This window comes from Cygnus atratus, chromosome 14 (assembly GCF_013377495.2).
Source record: "Cygnus atratus isolate AKBS03 ecotype Queensland, Australia chromosome 14, CAtr_DNAZoo_HiC_assembly, whole genome shotgun sequence".
NCBI classification, from domain to species: domain Eukaryota; kingdom Metazoa; phylum Chordata; class Aves; order Anseriformes; family Anatidae; genus Cygnus; species Cygnus atratus.
This window is the reverse complement of record NC_066375.1, coordinates 15,738,983-15,759,388: the sequence shown is the minus strand read 5'-3', so window position 1 is coordinate 15,759,388 and position 20,406 is coordinate 15,738,983. Positions and strand designations below refer to the sequence as shown.

The 20,406-nt window shown below is 41.8% G+C and overlaps 1 protein-coding gene across 1 annotated transcript; it reads right to left on the bottom strand.

Moving 5' to 3' along the window:
* Nucleotides 1-352: 352 nt before the first annotated feature.
* PANK3 (pantothenate kinase 3) lies at nt 353-19,726 on the bottom strand. The gene is made up of 7 exons (XM_035562882.1): nt 19,625-19,726; nt 16,479-16,831; nt 14,407-14,660; nt 13,577-13,753; nt 11,806-11,929; nt 8,091-8,216; nt 353-6,707 (listed from the first exon to the last, which is right to left on the bottom strand). The coding sequence occupies exons 1-7, from the start codon at nt 19,650-19,652 to the stop codon at nt 6,657-6,659; spliced, it is 1,113 nt and encodes a 370-aa protein (XP_035418775.1). The 5' UTR covers nt 19,653-19,726; the 3' UTR covers nt 353-6,656.
* Nucleotides 19,727-20,406: the final 680 nt, after the last annotated feature.

Sequence of the window (20,406 nt, the reverse complement as noted above, 5' to 3'; positions counted from 1 at the left end):
AATTCATAAATACAGTGTAATTTATTCAATAGGAAAATATAGGTGAGTCATCTGAGTGCATGAATCAGTACACATTCCCAAGTTAGCCTGCAAGACAGAGCTAAAATTTAGAACAAAGTGTTTTTAAAAACAAGCTGAATTTAAGAAATATGAAGTGAATTCTTCTTCTTCTGTATTAAAAGAGAAGAGCATGAAAACTATACCAGTCATGCTTCCTTACTGTAAAATGTTAATTAATACTGTGAGGTTATTATATATCAGCAAAACTATTCTGTATCAACAACTTATGGTGCTAGAGGAAAAAACCACCACCTCCCAGAAACCTGACCCCAAAGCCTACAAAACCAGGCAATGAACAATCTCAAATTATTTATTAGGAAAAGACAAAGTACTGTTTGAACATTCATACAGAACAAATGCTAATAAAACCAGGAAAATAAACTGTAAAAAGTAGGCCCATCACAGAGGAGTTGGCTTATGACAAAGTAAATGAAATGCAAACTTCATTCATGCAAACAAGCAATAAAGTATTATTTACAGTTTTGATGGGACGAGTTACAGCATCGGCCACATTTAGGCCCCAATGAAATGAGTGAGATAATAAAGGGATCTAATCTGTACATTCAGTAACGAGGTTATAAAAAGAAAAATAATTTAAACAATTTACAAGAGCTGTATTAGAGATGGCATAAAGGTATCATTTACAAGAGTTGTATTAACAGGTGACACAAAGGTATTAATCAGGAATTTATGAGTAAAAATTTGTAGCACATATTTTTACATCACATCTTCAGTGTCAGAACAGTAAACAAGGAAGCGGAGACGTAACATGAGTGCAATGTAATAGAATAAGGCAACTTAACCAAATGGCTCTTAAGAGAACTTCCATCCTACAAGGGTTTACAATTTATTAATTTGCCTGTTCATTTTACTAAGCATCTAAAACATCTGAAGACAGGAGTTGGTGATTAGCAGGCCTGCACATGACAAGTCAGTAGATGGAAAAATCAAATACTCATTTGTTAAAATTTGCCGAAACTCAGAAACATAGAAAAGTGCAGATGATAAAAAGCCCTCTATAACCTATAACATCAAAACACTGATTTTCATGTTCTAGATGCTGTCATTAAGTACTTCTCAAAATATTTCACTAGTCTTATAATTATCTTCTGTGATGCACAATCTGAAACTAATATACCTCCTCCTAAAGCATGTATTTACAATGTTCTTAAATTGATGCTAGAATTGTGAAATGCTAGCAGTTTATAGCACAGATTAGCAATTGATACACCTTATTCCAGTTTATTTTGTAGACTAATTAACATATTTCTTTTAAAAAGAATTTTAAATGGTATTTTTCCATTTTTTTTTTTCAACAGCTTCCCCACATTTTAAAAGGAATGTCTGATTTCTTGAAGTTTTAGCAAAGAACAAATGCTGATCTTGTTCTAGCTGACGCTAACTGCTTTGAGCAGCTACAATGACAAAACAAGCCTAAGGATAACACTGAAAGCCTGCGATGAGAAGTGATCCGTCTCATAGCGTACAACCGGAATGTCACGGGCCTTACAGAAAGCAGCACAGGAAGCTAAAACCTGTCAATGACTTGTCACGCTAACAAACAGTCCACGTATGTTAAAAAAAGGAAAAGGGAAACTCAAAACATGGCAAGAAGTTATTTGCAAATAATAGATTTTAAATCTGTCAGAAAGACCAGGCTATAAATATTTTATTTACAATTTCTGTTTAGAATGTTTATTCTCAACAAATGATTTAGCACCAGCAGGAATATGCAACGTAGCATTACTGTGTTCCCCAGGCAGAAGGTCTTGAGGCCAAACCTTGCTCCCATTTAAGAGATCTACTCAACTAGCTGAAGTGAGCAGGATTTGGCACTCAGTTATGCAGACCTGGACCGCTCAAACATACTTCTGTTAGCACATTAATAATTACAAACATTACAAACAGCCTCTTTTTAGATGTTTTCACAAAGCGTGAAAAAATGCTTTTAAAAAGTTTAATATTTTGCACGTGTGAATTAAACAAAAGTAACAAAAGCCTCTTTACAGACTTTAACTCAAAGAATTAGTAATATTCTATCTCAGATGACAGAATACTGGCAATGTACTTTGGAATACATTAATAAAACTTCAATAACAGAAGTGGACAATTACCCCTCTGTCTGTATGACAAGGCATTTTTTGTCTCCCATGGTCACGTCAGATGATTTAAAATACTTCATCCATTTTACCCACAATGAGCTTAACCATACTCCCTCTCACTGTGCATTAAGGGGAAATAGAAAGATCAGTAAAACCAAAACAGTAACTGCACATGCCAAGTACCTTCCTAGCTCTGCACGGTAATCTACAGGTCCTGGTCAAACACTCACAGTCTGACCCACAACAGTTTTGTTTGCTTTTTAACCTAAAAGGTCTATTACATACTGCATATCTTTTAAGCCCATGTACTCAAAAAAAAAAAAAAAAGGAAACTACCAACAAGGGAAACAACTAACCTCGTGAAACGTGGAAAATGAACTCATGATAAAAGGATGACCACATGTAGCTGATCTGAACTGCACTGATCTTGATCTGTTCTCAACTTAAGCAAACTCTTCCCTTGGGATTATACCTGTCCAGTTTCCAGAACGTGAATAGTGAAAGTGATGTTTAAAACAGTTTGAATGTGAATTTAGGCATTAATGTTAGTTACAGACTGAATGCATAAGACACCATCTAGTCTTTAGGAAGCACAGACTTACTCCAGAAAAAAAAGACACTAACTAGTTTCAAATGCTAAGATCTGTTATACTGAAACATTTAGGAATGAGAAGTTATTGTGACTTATCTGAAAGTAGGTATTTCCTGAAGACCTATACTGGATAGAGAAAAAGACTTAATATTTCAGTCTTTAAAGGCAGTATCATCAGCTTGCATATACACTACCAACAACTCATATGCAAGCAGGAATCTCACAGTACTACTGAAGGAATATTTAATCTATTACGAGAAGCCAGAACTTAACTTTTGTTCTTAACATGCAGGCTGAGAATAGAGGGGGACAGCAGGATCTCATATTCTTTCTAGGCCAAAACTCCCAGTCTACAAAAGGAAGCATTCTGTGATGTGCTGAGAGAATCACACAGGTGCTTGCTTGCAGAACACTAGAGAAAGAGAGGCAAAGATCTTCAAAAGGTACAGTAGAGATCTGAACACTGTTTTAAAATCTGGACCAAACTAAGACAAAAATAAATTATACCAATGTTGCTTCTCTCTGAACTGTTATCTTTATTCAAGTTTTGTTAAAAAATTCAAGTGTTTAACCTTAACCTCTGCAAGCCTCAGTAAAGAACACTGAAGATGTGTTCACCTCATATTGCTAAATGTTCAAAACATATTATAGAAACGGTTCTCTTCCTGTTAAAAATGCTGTTACCCTATGTAGAAGTAGAAAGGTGGTAAAGTTTAACAGCTGTAACAACTTGGGAGAGCTTCATATAAAATGAACTTCTTTGGCCAGAAATAATCTGTGCTCACCTGAATAAGAACTAGTAGGATTTTTAGGGAGATACTGATAGAATAAAACTGTGCGTCATGCTTAAGAAGATCGAGCTGGAGAGAGACAAAAGTGCAAAGGCATTACCTCCAAAGATAAGGGCTATGGGGATGGGCAGCCCAAACCTTGTGCTGTTCTCCTGGCGTCTCTAACTAAACCGGATGGAAAGGATCATCTCCACAGCCAATAAAGTTATCTGATAAGCAACACTGGTCAAGAAGTCTCATGAATCAAGTCCCAGTACCATTAAAATTGGCATTACACGAAAAACTTAAAAGGCACTCGCATGGCTGACTGAGCTGAAAGCAATTACACATTCAAAATGAGCTTTATGTTTTACTTTACAAGTACCAGACAACTTTCCTTTAAAGCGGTCCTACTTGAGAAGACAAGAGTAGCCCTGAGAAAACCCCTAATGCCCTCTACTGTAGTACACTGAATCAGTTCACTATAAAGCAGCTTCAACCAGTTAGCTTTGGGGAATAGGAACAGCAAGTGTGAAAATGAAAATAGAGAGCAGGAAAAATGCAAGTTACTTCAGTTATGCGTATAAGAGATACAAGCCTGTTCAAATTATTTAGAAGAGAATTTAGATTAGAAGACTTCAAGGCTTATCCTGCTACTATTTGTGATGCCTAGTATTTCTAGGGGTGGTAGAGCCAATCTTTGAAGACTCTAGGAACGAGTTCTAATTTGAGAGAAAATGAGACAAAATGAAAGATCTGGCTTTAAAGCCAGGCTTAAAAACTTCTTTTTTCCTGTAATGAAGTTACAATTGTGCTGATAAAACAAGTGAAAGGAAGCCTTTTTTCTGCAAGCTCTAGGAAGGAAAAACAGAGGTAGGGCATACTTTGATTCTCACAGTAGTTTCTATCTATACAGTACAGCTATTCAAGAATTACTGCATTACTTTATTCTGTAACTGTACAATTTACCTTAAAATGTCTTTTAGGTCATATCAACTTCAAATGGTTTAAATTAACCATAGTCACGGTCATTAGGTAACCATCTCCTATGTGCGCTTCTGTTTAAATACATACGACACCTCCAACTACTGCTTCAAAAGCAGCTCTTTCAGTAACACAATGAGAAATGAAGTAGCAATAAATACGGACTAAAGGAACTGTTTCTAATTAGGCTGTAGTGTCTTAAAATACTTCACTTTGCAAGAAAAACATACAGTTGGTTCACAAAATTTTCAGGAAGCTGTCAAAACATTCAGAAAATGTTTCTTGAAGTTTTATAACCAAATACAGATTACTTCCTATAGTCAATCTTGAAAGGAACAGTGCACAGTACTTGTAAGACACTATAAAAGCCATATTCACCTATTTTCTGAAGTGCTCTGATTAGCATTACATCAGTTGAACTGTGAGTTCATTTTTTAATGTCTAGACTGAAACATCAAAGCAAGCACAGAAAATTCAGTAGGAGTACTAGGAAAAGCACTGGTAGATGAACTGTATTTGAGATTGGCATTGGGCTCAGTGAAGTGGCTACTCTAAGTTACTGCATTCTTAAAAGATCACAAATTTATTTATTTTTAAAACCGTAAGATGTTAATATGGGGCTTTGAATTTAAATAAAGGAAAAAAATTGCACACAGCTTTCCAACGTACCAGGTGGATGTGTCTGAATACAATGCAGCCATGCTGTGGAATCATCAGTTGTAAAGCACATTAAAACCCAACACTAACACGTTCTAGTTTGGTTGTTCTTCGTGCACTTATAGGAAATAACATTAAAATAAATTATCATAAAAATGGCTATTTCTTTAGTCTACAAAGATTCATATAGCTAACAACTGTATAATGTCCTTATAAATTTAAGATCTCATGCCCTGCTTCAGGACTAAGCTTATTACAATAATCCCAACTGCAAATTTCTAAAGTAGATAGGAAAAAACGATCAGTTCCCGAGTACGGATTTTATCCCAAGGCCACAGTTTGATAAATGGTTCCATATTGCAAGTGCACTGCATATTGGTCCTTTTAGTACTGCAGTACAAACTCTGATGCTGTCCTCAAGTTCCAGAAATCAAACTTACAAATCCAAAAGCAAGCTAGCCATTTTCCATTTTCAACATTTAATTAGAGTCTGATTACCTCACATAAAATTAGAGAAATCAGATTTTCAAAAGAGTAGGATGGGACACAAATTTTCTAAGCCTCCATATAAGTCAGCCAAAGCATCAGAATTTCAGTGTTCCATTTTAAGTTTGTTAGGAAGAGGATTTCTTCAACTCTCACAGGCTTTGTGGTGTCTTCACAAATAATGATTTATGATGTCAGAATTTGAGGACCTCCCCCCCCAACCTCAAGGCATTTTTGGAAGTCACATCCTCAAATAAAAACAGAAAAGTTTTCATTAAATCCTTTTCTAAATCTAACCAAAGAGAGAGGGTCTTCCCAAAATCACAGGTGGATGTTCAAGTAAGCGAAGAGGGCAAGTAGAGTTATTCACAAAACCTTCATGACATCAACTGCTTATTCTTCTGCTTTGGCTGATTTTTTGTGTTTTTATTCTTTCCACTGAAAACTAAAGCATTAGTAGTATTTCCACTACACAGGAAAATAATTACTATTGTTACCATGGAAAACCACTGCCTATGGTTTCCTCATCTTGTTGATAGTACCTTATTGTTTTTACAGTTGCGTGCATGAGGGAAATTGTGCTCATACTGTAGTATAACCAAATAAAAATAATGTTTCATTCATCAGTTATATACAAACCCAATAGGCCTAAAGCCTCAGGAATTAACTTGCAATATTTTAGTGCTGAGCACTTAAAGGACTGGCATTCATTCTCCCAGAAGCTCGTTTTCAGAGGATGTATTGCATATTAAAAGTTCAATATTGGCTACATGTATTAAAGAACATAAATGGTATCCCCAACCATTTTGCTTTTGAATGCCCGGAGGAAAAAAAAAAACCAACACCTTCCTTATAATAGCAATATTCAGTAGCTCATCACTTCTTAAATTTAAAAAGTTACAGAAAATCTACCATTTTCTTTTCCCATCCCCAGACTTAGTTCCCATTGCCATAAACGGGTGTCATCCAGGTGGAAAACAGTTCAGTGCAGTGACATCTCGCATCTCAACTGAAGTTTGGCAGCCCAAGAAGAGCACCAACAGCTCCAAAGTATCCCTGTTCAAAAGAAATGAGTATTTCAGGTTCAAGTAGGACATGAATTTCTTTGAATCATATATTTCAATAACAACAAAGCATCTGGCAGACCAATGCTACAGAAAGAACATGCACTTAATACATCATCTTTCATATTAATTTTTTTAAAGCTTTATGAAACAAAAAAAATTATCTTTACTATTGAGCTTAACTCTACATTCTACGCTAAGCCTCCCCATACACTGCAGGACTTCTAAGACACAGCACTGACTTAAAGCACAGATTTTTTGATTTTGTTAAATAGAGGAGCTGCATATTTTGGTTGCCAATGATCTTCAATATCCACAGCTACATTATTCCCATGGTACAAGTATGAAATTTATTTAACTAACTGCACCTCACATTTGTAAAACAGTTAAAGCAGCATCTCCAAGCTTCAAAACGCTTTTTTGGACTATATACTTGGCCAGACACAAAAAAACAGTGTTCTCCTGTTGGATTACTTTTCCCCCATGGAAATCAAGAGGTTCTCCCTTCCTACCGCTACAAAACATAGAAGCATTTTGAATCTTCACTTGACAAAATGCAAGAATTTTAAACAGATTGAAGAAAAATCTGAAGGGGTAGGACTAACAAGGAACTGTTCTCCTATTATTGCAGACACTTGCACGAAGACAGACTACTGTCAGTCTCCAATAAAACTATAAATGAAAAAAAAATGTGAGAATTGACTGAAGGGTAAGAGATCTAATACTGGAATATTTGCAGACCAGCAAACTGAGGACAAAGATTGTCAGCCCCTTCCCAAGAAGCCACGTGTCTCCCAGCTGTGAGACCTGTCACTAACACTGATTACCTGTATTTTAACCAACACAGGTCAACTCTGTCAGGATTACATACTGACCTAGATGACAGAAGCTACCCTAAGGCAGGCTAGTCACAGAGTGTAAAAATCACTCCAAAAAAGTGTAACGAGTATCTGTGGTGGCACAAGATCAGACCTGATCAAAAGCAGTATCAACTTTCAGGCTGGTGCTCAAGTTCAGTATTTCAAAGGCCTGTGCTATAGATCCCACTGCAATCTTTGGAAATCTAACACTCAGCATCGTTTCCAACCAAAAACCAAGGAAGGGCTGTTGAACCCCAGCACGAAGCCTAACATTTCTTGTACCTCTCCAACAAAATCCATAGCCTGATCTAAGATACTCCAAACAGGCTGAAGTACTTCCTTCCCTCCCTGACAGAACTGTCCCCAGAGAACCAGTGCAGCATGAGAAACACCTCTGACTTCCAACACCTACTGAGTACTCAGTGTCTGAGGATATCACACTTAGGACAACTACTCAGGACATGCACTTTTATCAGTGGTAAAACAACACATCACATAAAGGCACCACAGCATACCTCATGTTCTAGGAACAATGCCTTCAGCTGGCCTTTGGACCAGTAATCCAGTGCATACGCAAGAAGCTTCATTGACAAAGTATTCACACGCAAAAAATTGCCAACAAACACAACTCTATTTATTTTCTAAAAAAAACAAAACAGAAAAACAGTAAAGAATTAAGTCTTTTCACTGCTTAACACAGCTTTGACAAATTAAGCTATGAAACACCACCATCTCAAGCAAAAAAATAATTAAAATATAATCCCAATATTTAAAACACCTGTGGGAGAGGACGAATACTCCAACACTCAAGAATTAAAGCTCTTAAGTTTACAGAGTAGCATTTGCATTTCAAATTAAGTGAGTGTTTTCTATAACTACGCCAAAGAACCAGCCATGCTAAAAGCAAAATTAAATGGAGAACAAAAACTTGCGTTTGGTAGAGAAGACTCAATGCCTTCATAGCCCTGTACAATGCTGCTTGATCCATATGCAACAAGGCAGCACTGTAAAGAAGCCGAAGACAGTAAGAGAGATGTTCGTTTCATCTTCAGACCTCAATATACATCAGTGTAAGGTCAGACTAAGACTTAAGTACAGACTGAAACTGAGCTGTGAATTTTAATCAAGTTAAATGCAAGGAATTAAAAACCATCACATTTTCCCAATTCACTGAAATAAATCTGACATTAAATGGAAGCAACATTGAACACCGATTTAATGATACGAGAGCAAGAACCAAAGGAGATTTAATTGCGTTAAGGGTGTTAAATGAATGCTTGTGTAGATGTTGTTACAAAAACTAGTATGACAATTCAACCTGTAGTTAAAGGACTAACATGCAACCATTTTTTGCTATCCTTATTCATAAGGAAGACAAAACAAACCTCCTGTGAGGGCACCCGAACACAATTCTGCTTATTGCTGGAATTGAAGTAATTAAATCCATCTTAATCTTTATAGATCTATTCAAGATATCAGTTTGTGGATTTGCATTAATCAGTTCTTATGACTTGCAGTTTGGTGATATAGCTGGAATGAAGCCAAAGAAACCTTGGACTAAAGCTTTGTGCAGTTTATGATTTCTGATTTGTACTCATTTACCCCATCCTTGAATATAAGTTGCATACATTTGGCTCACATTCAGACCATGTGTTTTCAACTTCACTCTTATTTTAGCTCTTTTGTTACCAGATTTCACCATAAAGGACAAAAAAAACTTCCAAACCATAATTAACTCAATACCTACAAGATTAACTTTATTCTTCAAGATGGACATGAAAGAACAGAAAAGGAAATTGAGGGAGAAGTTACGATATTAAAACCAGAAATATGTATTATTAGTCCAGCTCCTATGTAAAATGGTTACAGCAGCTAACAAGGCCATTGAGATATAAGACTATCACTTCCGCAGATTTAACTAGAGCTTTAAATGCAGTTGCCCTTGGACTTCTCAAAGAAAGCTGTTACTAAACCTCATTTCATACGAAATTTGTTCATACTTAGTGAGGAAATCCCTGGTGCTTAGCCATCCTACGTACATTGTATGCTTAAATTCAGTATTCCACAGGACCTTGACCGTCCACGCCAGTTACGCTGAAACTGAATGCATACTGATTTTGTTCAGCGGAGCTGTGAGAAACTGAAGATGGCAGGAAACCATCTCTGTACTAAGATGACAGTAATGACAGATGACAGTCAAAGTAATCCAAAAATCACAAGTTAGTAAAAATTAAAAACAACATTTAAGAAGAAGCAACGCTTTCTATCAGAGAATAATTTCAGCTTGAAGCAACCACCGGAGGTCATCAGCTACTATTCACTGCTTAAAGCAGGACTAACTTCAAACTTACTTCAAACTTCCAACCTGCTCAAGGCACATTTTGAAACTCTCCTTGGACTCCAGTCTCTCCAGGTCCGTATTCAACCAATACGTGGTCATCTTTTTTGCCTTATACCAATCAGACTTTCCTTTGCTGCAAACTCCATCCATTTCTTCCCACCCTCCTACTGTGCTTGGCTGTACCTTGCCCTATCCTTCCCATAACCCTCTCTACATGGTGACAACCATCACAGGCTCTTCTTCAGGCTTGCCCCACATTCCTTAGCATCTGATCATCTGTTAGGTGCTCTAGGGCAAAGCTCTGTTTTAGGACCAACCTGTTCCTGTTTGTCCAGACTTCTCTGTCAGTGATGGAGGCGGTGGCTGGGGCAGGATAGGAGGTCATGCCTGACGCATCACCTCCACAACCTGCTGGCAATGCTCCTGCAAACCCATCTCGGTACAAGGACAGCCTAGGCAGCTGCATGGGTACATGGGTGCCTCATGGTCAGGTCAGCTTGTCTGCCAGTACACTTCTCTCTTTGGCTACCTTCTAGCCAGTCTGTACCTCAGCTTTGCTTTTGCTTTGAGGATGTTATCCTGGAAAATTAATGAGCTATTCTGAGCTTTTTTTCCCCCATCAGAGCAACCTCCCACATGATCTTGCGTCCTAATTCCTCCCCCAGAAACAGAATCTTGTCCTACTCAAGTCCATCTAGAGTCTGTATTCTGCTCCTTGCCTTCTTCACTTTCCTCAGTATTTTAAACTCTGCTATTTCTGGGCTGTTACTGACATCCCCAGCTGGTTCTTTTTCACTCACGACTAGCAGGTCCACCACCACACTTGCCTAGTCATCCTGCCAGGCATGTGTGTCAGAAAATCATTCCCAATACACTGATAAGTAAGGCAGTCCCTCCTGAGAACTAGGACCTGCAACCACCACACATATGGCAGCTAGCTAAAGGACAGTCTGCCTTCTCCTGCCACCAGGGCAGTCTGCAGCAGACTCACACCACCTCCATTGCTAGCCTCCCCCCGATCCTCACTTGTAAGCTTCTGGCCAAATGCTGCTGTCCCCCATCAAGGCTTGGTGCACTGAGCCACTCCCACGCAGTGTGACCTCCCTGCTTCTCCTTCCTGCCCGTTCCTCCTGGAGAGCCCCTACCGCTGCAGCTACCCCATTACAGAAGCTATCCCACCGCGTCTCTGCAATCCCACTGGTATCACTTCAAATCTACACACCTGTTTCCAGATCCTCTTGTATCTCATGCTGCATGTGCTTGTGTACAGAGGGTTGAGGGGCCCGCAATCATCCTCTTTTCACGAGGGCACTGCAAGTCCTTTCAGCACAAGACTCTGTGCTCCCCTGGTCCTTCAGTTATCTGCAGGCTTTGGGCTCCACTCCCTAACAGAGCTAGCTTAAAGCCCTCCTCAGCAGGTTACGTTCCCCACTGGCAAAGATACCCTTACCCCTGTTCATCAGGTGGATCTCAATTCTCCTCTGCGGTCTGTGTTTCCCCAAAACGTCCAGGGTTTTAAGATGCCAAATCCCTGCTGGTGGCACCAGTTGTGCACCCAGGCATTGTCTGTAGCACACATTTACCTGTCCCTCCAGCCTCTTACCTAGCTATCAAGAGGGAGAAAATCATGAGTGCTTTCATAGGCCTGCAGTCACCTTTGCTACTTTAAGGTGTATAAGCTTTTCAACTGCTCCTAAATGTCAGTTTAAGTCATGTAAGCCTCCAGAGGCAGTCAAGACATTATACACCAATTCTTAGTTCTTTATTACTACGTGAGCTTGTTTCATTTGAGAACACACTAAAAAATTGAAAATTATGCATCATTTTTGCAGTCATGTAATCCAAAACCAAATAATTGAACTATGTAATAAATCTTTAGAAGTTTTTACCTCATTTACTGCACACATCCGGGCAATAGACCCAATGTTATTTGTGATGGTGACCAAGATGGCTCTTGCAAGATCTTCTTTACTCACAGACTCTCTCTTCTCTTTGTAAATCATATTTCCAAAACTAGAACAGGAAAAAAAAATCCAGTAAGTATCAAGTGGCCCACGTGCATTTGAAATAACTTCAGAATGTAGCTTTTATGCTGTAACAGAACTTGTCACGTACTTGTTCATAAGGCACTGCCTTTTCAAGTCCATACTAAGTACAGTTTAATTTATGACCTCACAACTAATACTACACCATGTGCCTTTGTCTATTTACACGAAAGGGTTGATCCTGCTACAATAAAGACCCCCAATAAAATCTTGTTGTTTAGATTGCTGATTTTCATGAAGAAGCATCTATGACAAAAAGTAGTCTTATTCTTAGGCAAGACTACTTACAAACCTAGTCACTGTAAATGAAGTCAGTGCCTAAGTAACTGGTGGATCCTACAACTCCTCATGCTCATTTCCTCACTCACAATATTTATCCTATCCTCTCTTCTAAAAGCAGCAGAAGAAAAACAGATGAAGTTAATTATTTTATGACGGGACACAAAGCTCTGAAACAAAATAAACAGCTGACAGAATGCTATTTAGGTTGTATAAACAGAGTACTAGATTAGAAGGACATGCTCATTACTATCCACAGTAAATCATTTCTCATGAATCACAAAAAAAAGAAACAAGACATCCTCCATAGCTATGCACCATTTTTTACAACTAAGGACTCTGTCAGATCTAAGACACTTCAGAATAATCAGGGTTCTGGTCTAAAACTCAAGAAGTCACAGAGGCTTCTAAAGGCCTTAAAAACCAAATGAGAACAGAAAGCACCGATATAAAGAGGTAGTTAAGATGAATTGACTAGAAGTGTAAAGTTTGTGTATTTTAAAACCTCTCTGCAGAGGCTTGTACTGAGCTGGCTAGAGAGGGAGAAGAAATGAGCTACTGTGAATTAAGACCTCCTTACTACCAAATAAAAGCAAAGACTGAATGAATTGTTGTGTATACATTAGTTTCATTCCCAAAGTTTTTTATTCTTACATTTAAGGGTAGAGAAGCTGTAACATCATGGGTAATCTTCCCCAGTAGAAATAAAACCAGCAGCTGTGACAAAAACCCTCTGTCAAATACATTAACTCCCATGGTGCAAACTGCTTATGTTCAACAGCCTTTGCAAGTGAGACGAATAGTTAAAATAATATGCCAGGTGCCTGTACTGACCACTATGTATCAAAAAAGTGCACCATATATTGAAAAAAAGACACCAGGAGATACTACTACTGAAAGAGCAACAAAAAAACGCCTTCCTCCTCTTCCACTCACCTTCTCCCTGGAAAACAGCCGCACTAAAACATTCTAGGAAGTCAGAAAGTAATTGGCACTAGTTTTTCCTCTGCACTTTGTTCTTGCCACTCCTACGATCAGCTCACGTTCTTTGAACTGACGTAAAGAAAAACGCTCAGCTACAAATGACATACCACATCAGGTCTCTTCAGTATCTAGCTAGCAAGGCACATGTGGTTGCATGTGGCTTTAGAACTTTAGGATAACCCAGCACATACACTTCTAGAACAAAACTGTTAACTTGATTACAGTAACACAAAGAGAATTTCTTTTTGCAAGTTCTAATAGTTTAGGTCTTGTTTTTGAAGCCATACTACCTCAGTCTTACAAAGAGAAAAAAACAGAAGAAAACACGCAGCAACGAAGAATTCTTGCTTACCTGGATGCTACAGCCCATCCTGGCAAGCCAAATCTTTCATAGTCTCCTCCATAAATATCTCGAACCAGCTTGTCAGCATGTGTGCTGTCTCCTTTAGATGCCATTTCCAAAGCTTCTTCAAAACTTTCACATCCTGTCAACAAACTGCATAAACCAAGAAAGGTTCCTCCACCTAGACTAATAAAGAAAAACAGCTCCTTTTAAACACTGTTTCTTCATCAGAGATTCTTACGTCTGACTTAGGAAAGCCAATAAAGCCATCTGAGTAAGACATCAAGATGTCTGCTTTCTTAGTCAAGGTTCACTACAATAATCATTGATTAACAACTATTACAAGTAATTTCAAAGAAGCTAACTGTACAATCAGAGATAATAAATAGCTAATAAACTACCAACATGTCAACTGGAAGACTTAATCAGAGACTGAAATACCCTGAAATGATACTGTGCCACTGACTCTGATCCTTGATGATTTTCAGCAAAACACACGTGGACATATTTATGCTGGCAGAGCAACAGAAGCACAGGTTCACTGGACACATTATCAAAACTTAAGACAAAAATCTATAAAACTCACTACGGAGCACTGCTAGCTTCTACCTATTGATAAATAAAATATTTGCTACATCTCAATAACAACAACATGGGGATGGGCTTCAATAAATGCAGCTGTAAATTAAAGGTTAAAAAAAAAAAAAAAAAAACTTTTCCATACTACAGAGAGAGAGAGAGAGAATACGTGGGCTGAGCCAGGGAGAGAAGAAACACTGCAAAAGCTGAAGGTTCCCCATTCCATAGGGTAATGACCCCAACGTAGGTTTTCAAGTTACCTTGTTCCAGTTACTCTCTTATAGTTGTCTTTGGAATGGACTGACAAAATACTGACTCCTGAACCAATGTTAACAACCAGCAATGGGTACGGGTCATCCAGGTTAAAAGGCATCTTTTGGCATCTCTCAGGTTCTGAGGCATTTCCAAAATAGTAGCACTCTGCCTGGCCGTTGAAGCTGACAGAGTCTATATACAATAAGCCTTTGACAAGGCAGTCAAGCTCATCCAGTTTGTGCAGCTGGAGGTTTCCAATCTGTGTTAAAAAATAAAACAAAGACAGTGTCCATGTGTTCTAACGCTGCTTAAACATGCTTCAAATTTGTGAGTATATTTATCCTGCCTAACTCCCAGAAGCTACCTCAGATTTCCAATTCAGCAGCTTCAATCCCACTACAGTGCCAGTGAAGAGCTCAGAGCTCAGTTCTCAACACCTCCATTAGCAAATCAGACTGTCTATAAACGCAGATATCAGTCATATCACAGACAGGCATTATAAATAGCTGCTTTAGGAAGCGCAGAGATATCTTTTGAGATACTCAGACATTAATCCACTGAAAAATCAGTAGCATTTTCATCAAAGAAAAAAGACAGCAAATACCCTAGAGGCCCCCTCATGTGATGTTGGTCAAACTCACAAATGTGCACAACCTCAAGGTCTGTGGGTTCCCTCCCACCTCAGAAGGGAAAGAGTTACTTCTACAATAGCAGCAGATGAAAACCTAAGATAAACACCTAAATAGCATCCCATCAGTGCTGCAGTTTATTAGCACCCCAAGGATTACAAGAAAGCCACAGGTCAGAAATTCTGTAGGACACTAGGCTCCTTACACGCCAGGCTCTTCCTTGGTCTTGCACGTGACACTTAAGCTGTTGTTTCCTCATAAAGCACCAAGACAATTTAACAGGTTCTGTGGATTTCAGGAAGGCTCTAATCTCCTATTTTACTTAATCCAATTTCACTCCGGATTCTCCAAAGAATGATCACACATTCTCCCTTACCTGCAGCAGGGCGTTCCAACAGTTATAGTGAGTCCAACTGAGCAGCTAATCCAAGAAAAAAGCCATAAAGCATCTCTCTGAATCAGACGAGCTCACTTTTAAAGAGCAGCCGGGGTTTAGATCATGAAGCTGCACAAACCAGACTGGGTCACATGCTACTGACCAACCTCATTACTGGATCACAACACTGCCAGTTCCCTCCCCTTCCCCCAGCTCACTTCAGCATCTCTTGCCCTGTTCACAGCTGTTTGCGAAGCACAGAGTGGCCGAGGTTGGAAGGGACCTCTGAAGATCATCTAGTCCAACCCCCCTGCTGGGCAGGGGAGGTGAAACTTCACTGCTGAGCAGACCAGGGAACCGGTCCAACACAAAACTTTTTTGTGGGGTTTTAGATAATGAAGCTGTACAGACTGTTACCCTACCCCATAAACAGTTGCTGTACCAGCTCAACGCAAGACTGGCACACGAATGGAAACAGGAGCAGATTTTTTGTGCTATTGCTAGTCTTGTCTCTAGAAGCAGATCTGCAGCCACTTCGAAGCTAGACTGTGCACGCACTGGATACAGTGGTGAGATTCTCAGCTATTAACCTTCTGACAGAAACCGCACCTAAACCAATGATCCATTTTGAACACCAAGGGAAGAGTCAAAACACCTCAGGAAAGTCCCAAACCCCTCTGCTGTTGAGAAAGACTGCCTTAGAGATACCCGTTCTGTCACACATCTAGAAACAATGTACTGGACCAAATCCAACAAAAACCACCCACAAACACTGAACACCTGTCATCAAGGACTGCAAAAGAAAGAAAATCCAAAGCAAGTCAAGCCCCTCAGCACTTCAAGTACATTCTCCCACTGGGGAAAAGACAGATTAGAAGACAGTTATTCTCCATAACGCCATCCCGCATCTTTACATCAGAAAGCATGTTTCTAGATTATCACGCTTATGACTGCAAAAGAAGTTAATAGCTAAGAACCTCTGAGCATTCTGCAATTTTTCTAAATACTGCTCGTTTCAACCTGTCAACAGCAATGCTTCAAGCATCAGCACGAGGAGAGGTGGGCTACCTACTGTGCGAAAGTCTTCTTCAAACTTATAAGCGCCACCTCCCGTGGCGCAGAGCACCGTGTGTAGTGTTGAAAAGTTTTTATTTCTTCCCATTTGGATAAAAGTAGGCAAATCGTGAGTTGGAAATCTAATAAAGTGCAAGTTTCCTCTGCGACCAAAAATGGTTAAGTCTTTCAGCTCAAGGTGGACATCTCGAATGCCAGTGGATCCGTAGGCTACGTTGGATGTCAGATATTTGCGGATGCTCTTCAAGCTTTCAACTTCCTCCTGCTCCTCCTCCGCAGTGATATCGATAGGTTCAAAATATGCGAGTTTCACCAAAGTTCCCCCAATGTCCATGCCAAACCATGGGAAAGCTGTGGAGATAAGAAGCACTTGATTAGCTTTGTGAAACAGCAAAAGCAATACACCTAAACTTAAGACTAAACCAATGCTACACCTTTCAGAAGGTAGACATTGAATGAAAATCCTCCCAAGAACAAAGAATGAGAACTCGTTTCTATTAAATTGTCTGAAATACACCTCTGACCAAAGGTAAAAATGGAACAACGAGCAACTATGTACACCTTGAAATGCTGTCACATGCTCAGAAAACTCAGCTAAACCCCTCCCAAGCCACACTCTATCTTTCTATAAGAAATTCAACTACCTCTTTTTTTTTTTTTTTTTTTTTTTGAGACCAAAGCATTAAGGTAAGCTTCCTTCCTCAAGTTATAGTTCTGACATAGTTTAGCAAAAGACTGCAGGGTACACTGGTGAAAAAACAAGTTGCACGTTGTAGCTGACGACAGCAGCAGGACAAGTAGTCATCCTCCAACAATTATTTTGTCTTGCTCATGCAACACGTTAATTTGTTTGATAGGAAAGTGTTAACTTATTCACATGTATTTTAAAAATTGACACAGGAAGTCCACTTTAAGAAAATGAAGAGAACTGTTCATATACCCCACTGCAGTTACAAATGGCTTATAATTTAGAAATTACTATTGATTATATAAATAATGCAAAAAGCATTACTAAGAAGTGCAAGCAAGACAGAGTTACTGAATCTAAGTTCCACTCCCCTTTTGTACATCTCAGGTAGGAAGGGGGAATTTCTGTAAGACAAAAATACTAGCATTCTGCCTGCATCACTTTCATGGGATGCCTCCCCTCATCTTCTCTCTAGACAGACCTTACGCAACGGCAGCTCCACAAGACACTTTGCTCACATTTGTCATCTCCACCCCCAAATAACCTTTGGAAGTTTCTCTTACAGGCCCCGGCCATTCTTCCCCATAAGGATTTTCTTGGAAGAGCTCACGCAACTGTTTGTTGGAAAGGACCTCTAGAGGTCATCTCGTCCAGCCTCTGCTTCGTGCTAGCAGGAATGCTGCCTGTGCTAGACAAAGTGAACTACAGCTCTGGCTAGCCAAGATCTGACAGCCTTCGCAGGTTTTCAAGGATGGAGCTCTCATAACCTCTCCTGCCTCCCCTGTTACACCAACTACTTGGTGTAAGTTCTTCCCAATCTGAATTTGTTACCTCCGTTAAAATGCCTGTCACTTCTCATCACATCCAAAGGAAATTTAAACGGCCCTTCCAGGGGAGGATCACACCACTACTCCCAGGCACCGGACCCGCATCAGAAACCGTAAATTCAGCAGGTGCCTCCAGCCTCACCTATCTTATGACAGAGACGGCGCTCAGTCATTGCGGTCGCGCTTGCTTTCTTGATGCTAAACGTCATGGATAAAAGTGGTGGCAGGCTAATCTTCTCAACTCGACTTTGTAGGCTCTTATCAACAGGCTAATGGCCTCTTCTTGTACAATGGTTAACCACTTTCCCCCCCTGAAATTTGGCTCCAACACTGATGATTAAATACTCACTTCCTCTGAGAACTTTGCACTGACTCAACAACAATTCTCCTGAAAAATGTCTCTGTCTTATACCGAGCTACAAACCATTTGGCTAAAAGTGGTATGAGGAGCCCAGCCCAGTTTTACGGTCCACTTGGGCATATAAGCCGAATTCACTGCAATATCTGTCATTTGGAGGCACAAAACCCCCAATTATCAATGGACCTTTCCGATCTCTTCCAAAGCCCTTGTGGACCTCCTCCTTTTCAACCATCCAGCTGTTCTGCCACTTCAGTCAGTGTGACTGATCAGAAGCAAAAATCTGCAGAATAAGTCTAACGTCCACTGCCTAATAAATTGCTATTATAAAAAACCACCAGCTTTAAAATATGCAACATTAAGATGACAAGATAAAATAAACAACCGCTTTGACACTGTATTCTTTCCTGCACTGCTCTTCAGCCCAATTGTTTCCAATTTCCATCACACAAAACCAACGTCGAAGTTCACTTTCAAGAGCCAGAAGCTTGCAACTACAAACCCGCTACTAATTTTAAGAGATTAAAATTTCTTGTTGACATTTGGCATTGTTGTTTGGACAGAAGGTTTACATCCACTACTAGAGAAAACAACCGAGGCCCAGCAGACATCCCTGAAATTAGCAGTTTTTGCATTAGAAGCAACCTCCGACTGCTTTAAATTACCAAACCACTATAAAATCTTACGGACAGTTCCTGCTTCAAAAGGCACGATACTGTTCATTAATATTCATTAAATATTATACCAGGAGGAAAAAAGAAAATCCATCTGAGCTGTACTTGTTGTAAACACGACTACAGTCAGCTCAGCGATTTCCACACGCTGGCATTAATAAGAGGCGATAGCTAATTACGTGCTACAAAATGGGTAATTACTTTCCTTGACATAACACGAGAAATGAAGTATTTACACGATCAGAGTGAGTGCCCTGCTTCGGGCCGGTATCCGCAGAGCCACACCACCACCCGGTGCGCAGCGCCCAGCCCGCAGAGCCACACGGCCACTCGCGGTGTCAAACACCCGGCCCGCGGCCCCTGCCTCGGCCGAGGCACCGCACGCAGGCCCCGCGGGCCGCTTTCTCTGCCCCTGCCCCCGGATAACGGCGCTGCACCGCCTCGGGGCCAGGCGTGCAGCCCGAGCCCTCCTCCCCTTCCCGAGGGCAGCCTCTGGCGGCTCGGAGCAGCCCCGGGGCCCCGGCCCGGCACCCAGCGGCCCTACAGACCCCCCCCCAACCCCAGCCCCCCGGCCGTGCCGGGCCGGGCAGCCCTTACACGGCTTCTTGGCGTCCTTGATCTTCATGGCGCGGCAGCGGCGGCCGGCTGCGCTGCGCTGCGGGCCGGGGCGGGCGGCGCTGGGGGCGGCGGGGCCCGGCCCCTCGGCCGATGGGGCGGGAAGGAAGGCGGCAGGCAGGCAGGGTGGGAGGCGGCGGCCGGCCCTCGCTCGCCTGATCCGGGGGCGGCCGCTGGCTCAGGGGCGGCCGGGCCGGGCCCCGCGCAGCCGCTCGCCCGGCGGCGCCATCGGCTGGGCGGCCGCTCACGGCCGGCGGCAGCGCACCAGCGGCGGGAAGCCCGGCCCTGGGCGCGGCGGCGGCCGCTCGGGGCGGAGGCGCTCGGGGGCTGCCCCCTGAGGCGGCCCCGGCGGAGGCGGCGGCGCGGCGCGGGGCGCCTCAGGCACAAGATGGCGGCGGGCGCCGGGGAGCCGCGGCCGCGCCACACAATGGGGCCCGGGCAGCGCGCGGCCCCGCCCCGCCCCGCGCTGCGCGCCGGGAGCCGCAGTCCGCGGGGAGCCGCGCTCCGCCTACAGCTCCCGGCAGCCCCCGCGGCAGCCCCGCCCCGCCCCGTCACCCCACGGCCCCGCCGCCAATCGGGAGGCGCCACCGCCGCGCGGGGGGGCGGGGCGCGAGTCGCCTGAGGGAAGGCGCCGGCGGCGGGGGCGGGGCCGGCCTGCGGGGGGCGGGGCCTGGAGTGAGCTCGGGGGGCGGGGCCGGGGCGGGGCGGGGCCGGGACCGCTGAGGCGGCTGCGGCGCACTGGGCCGTTAGGGCTGGGAAAGCCC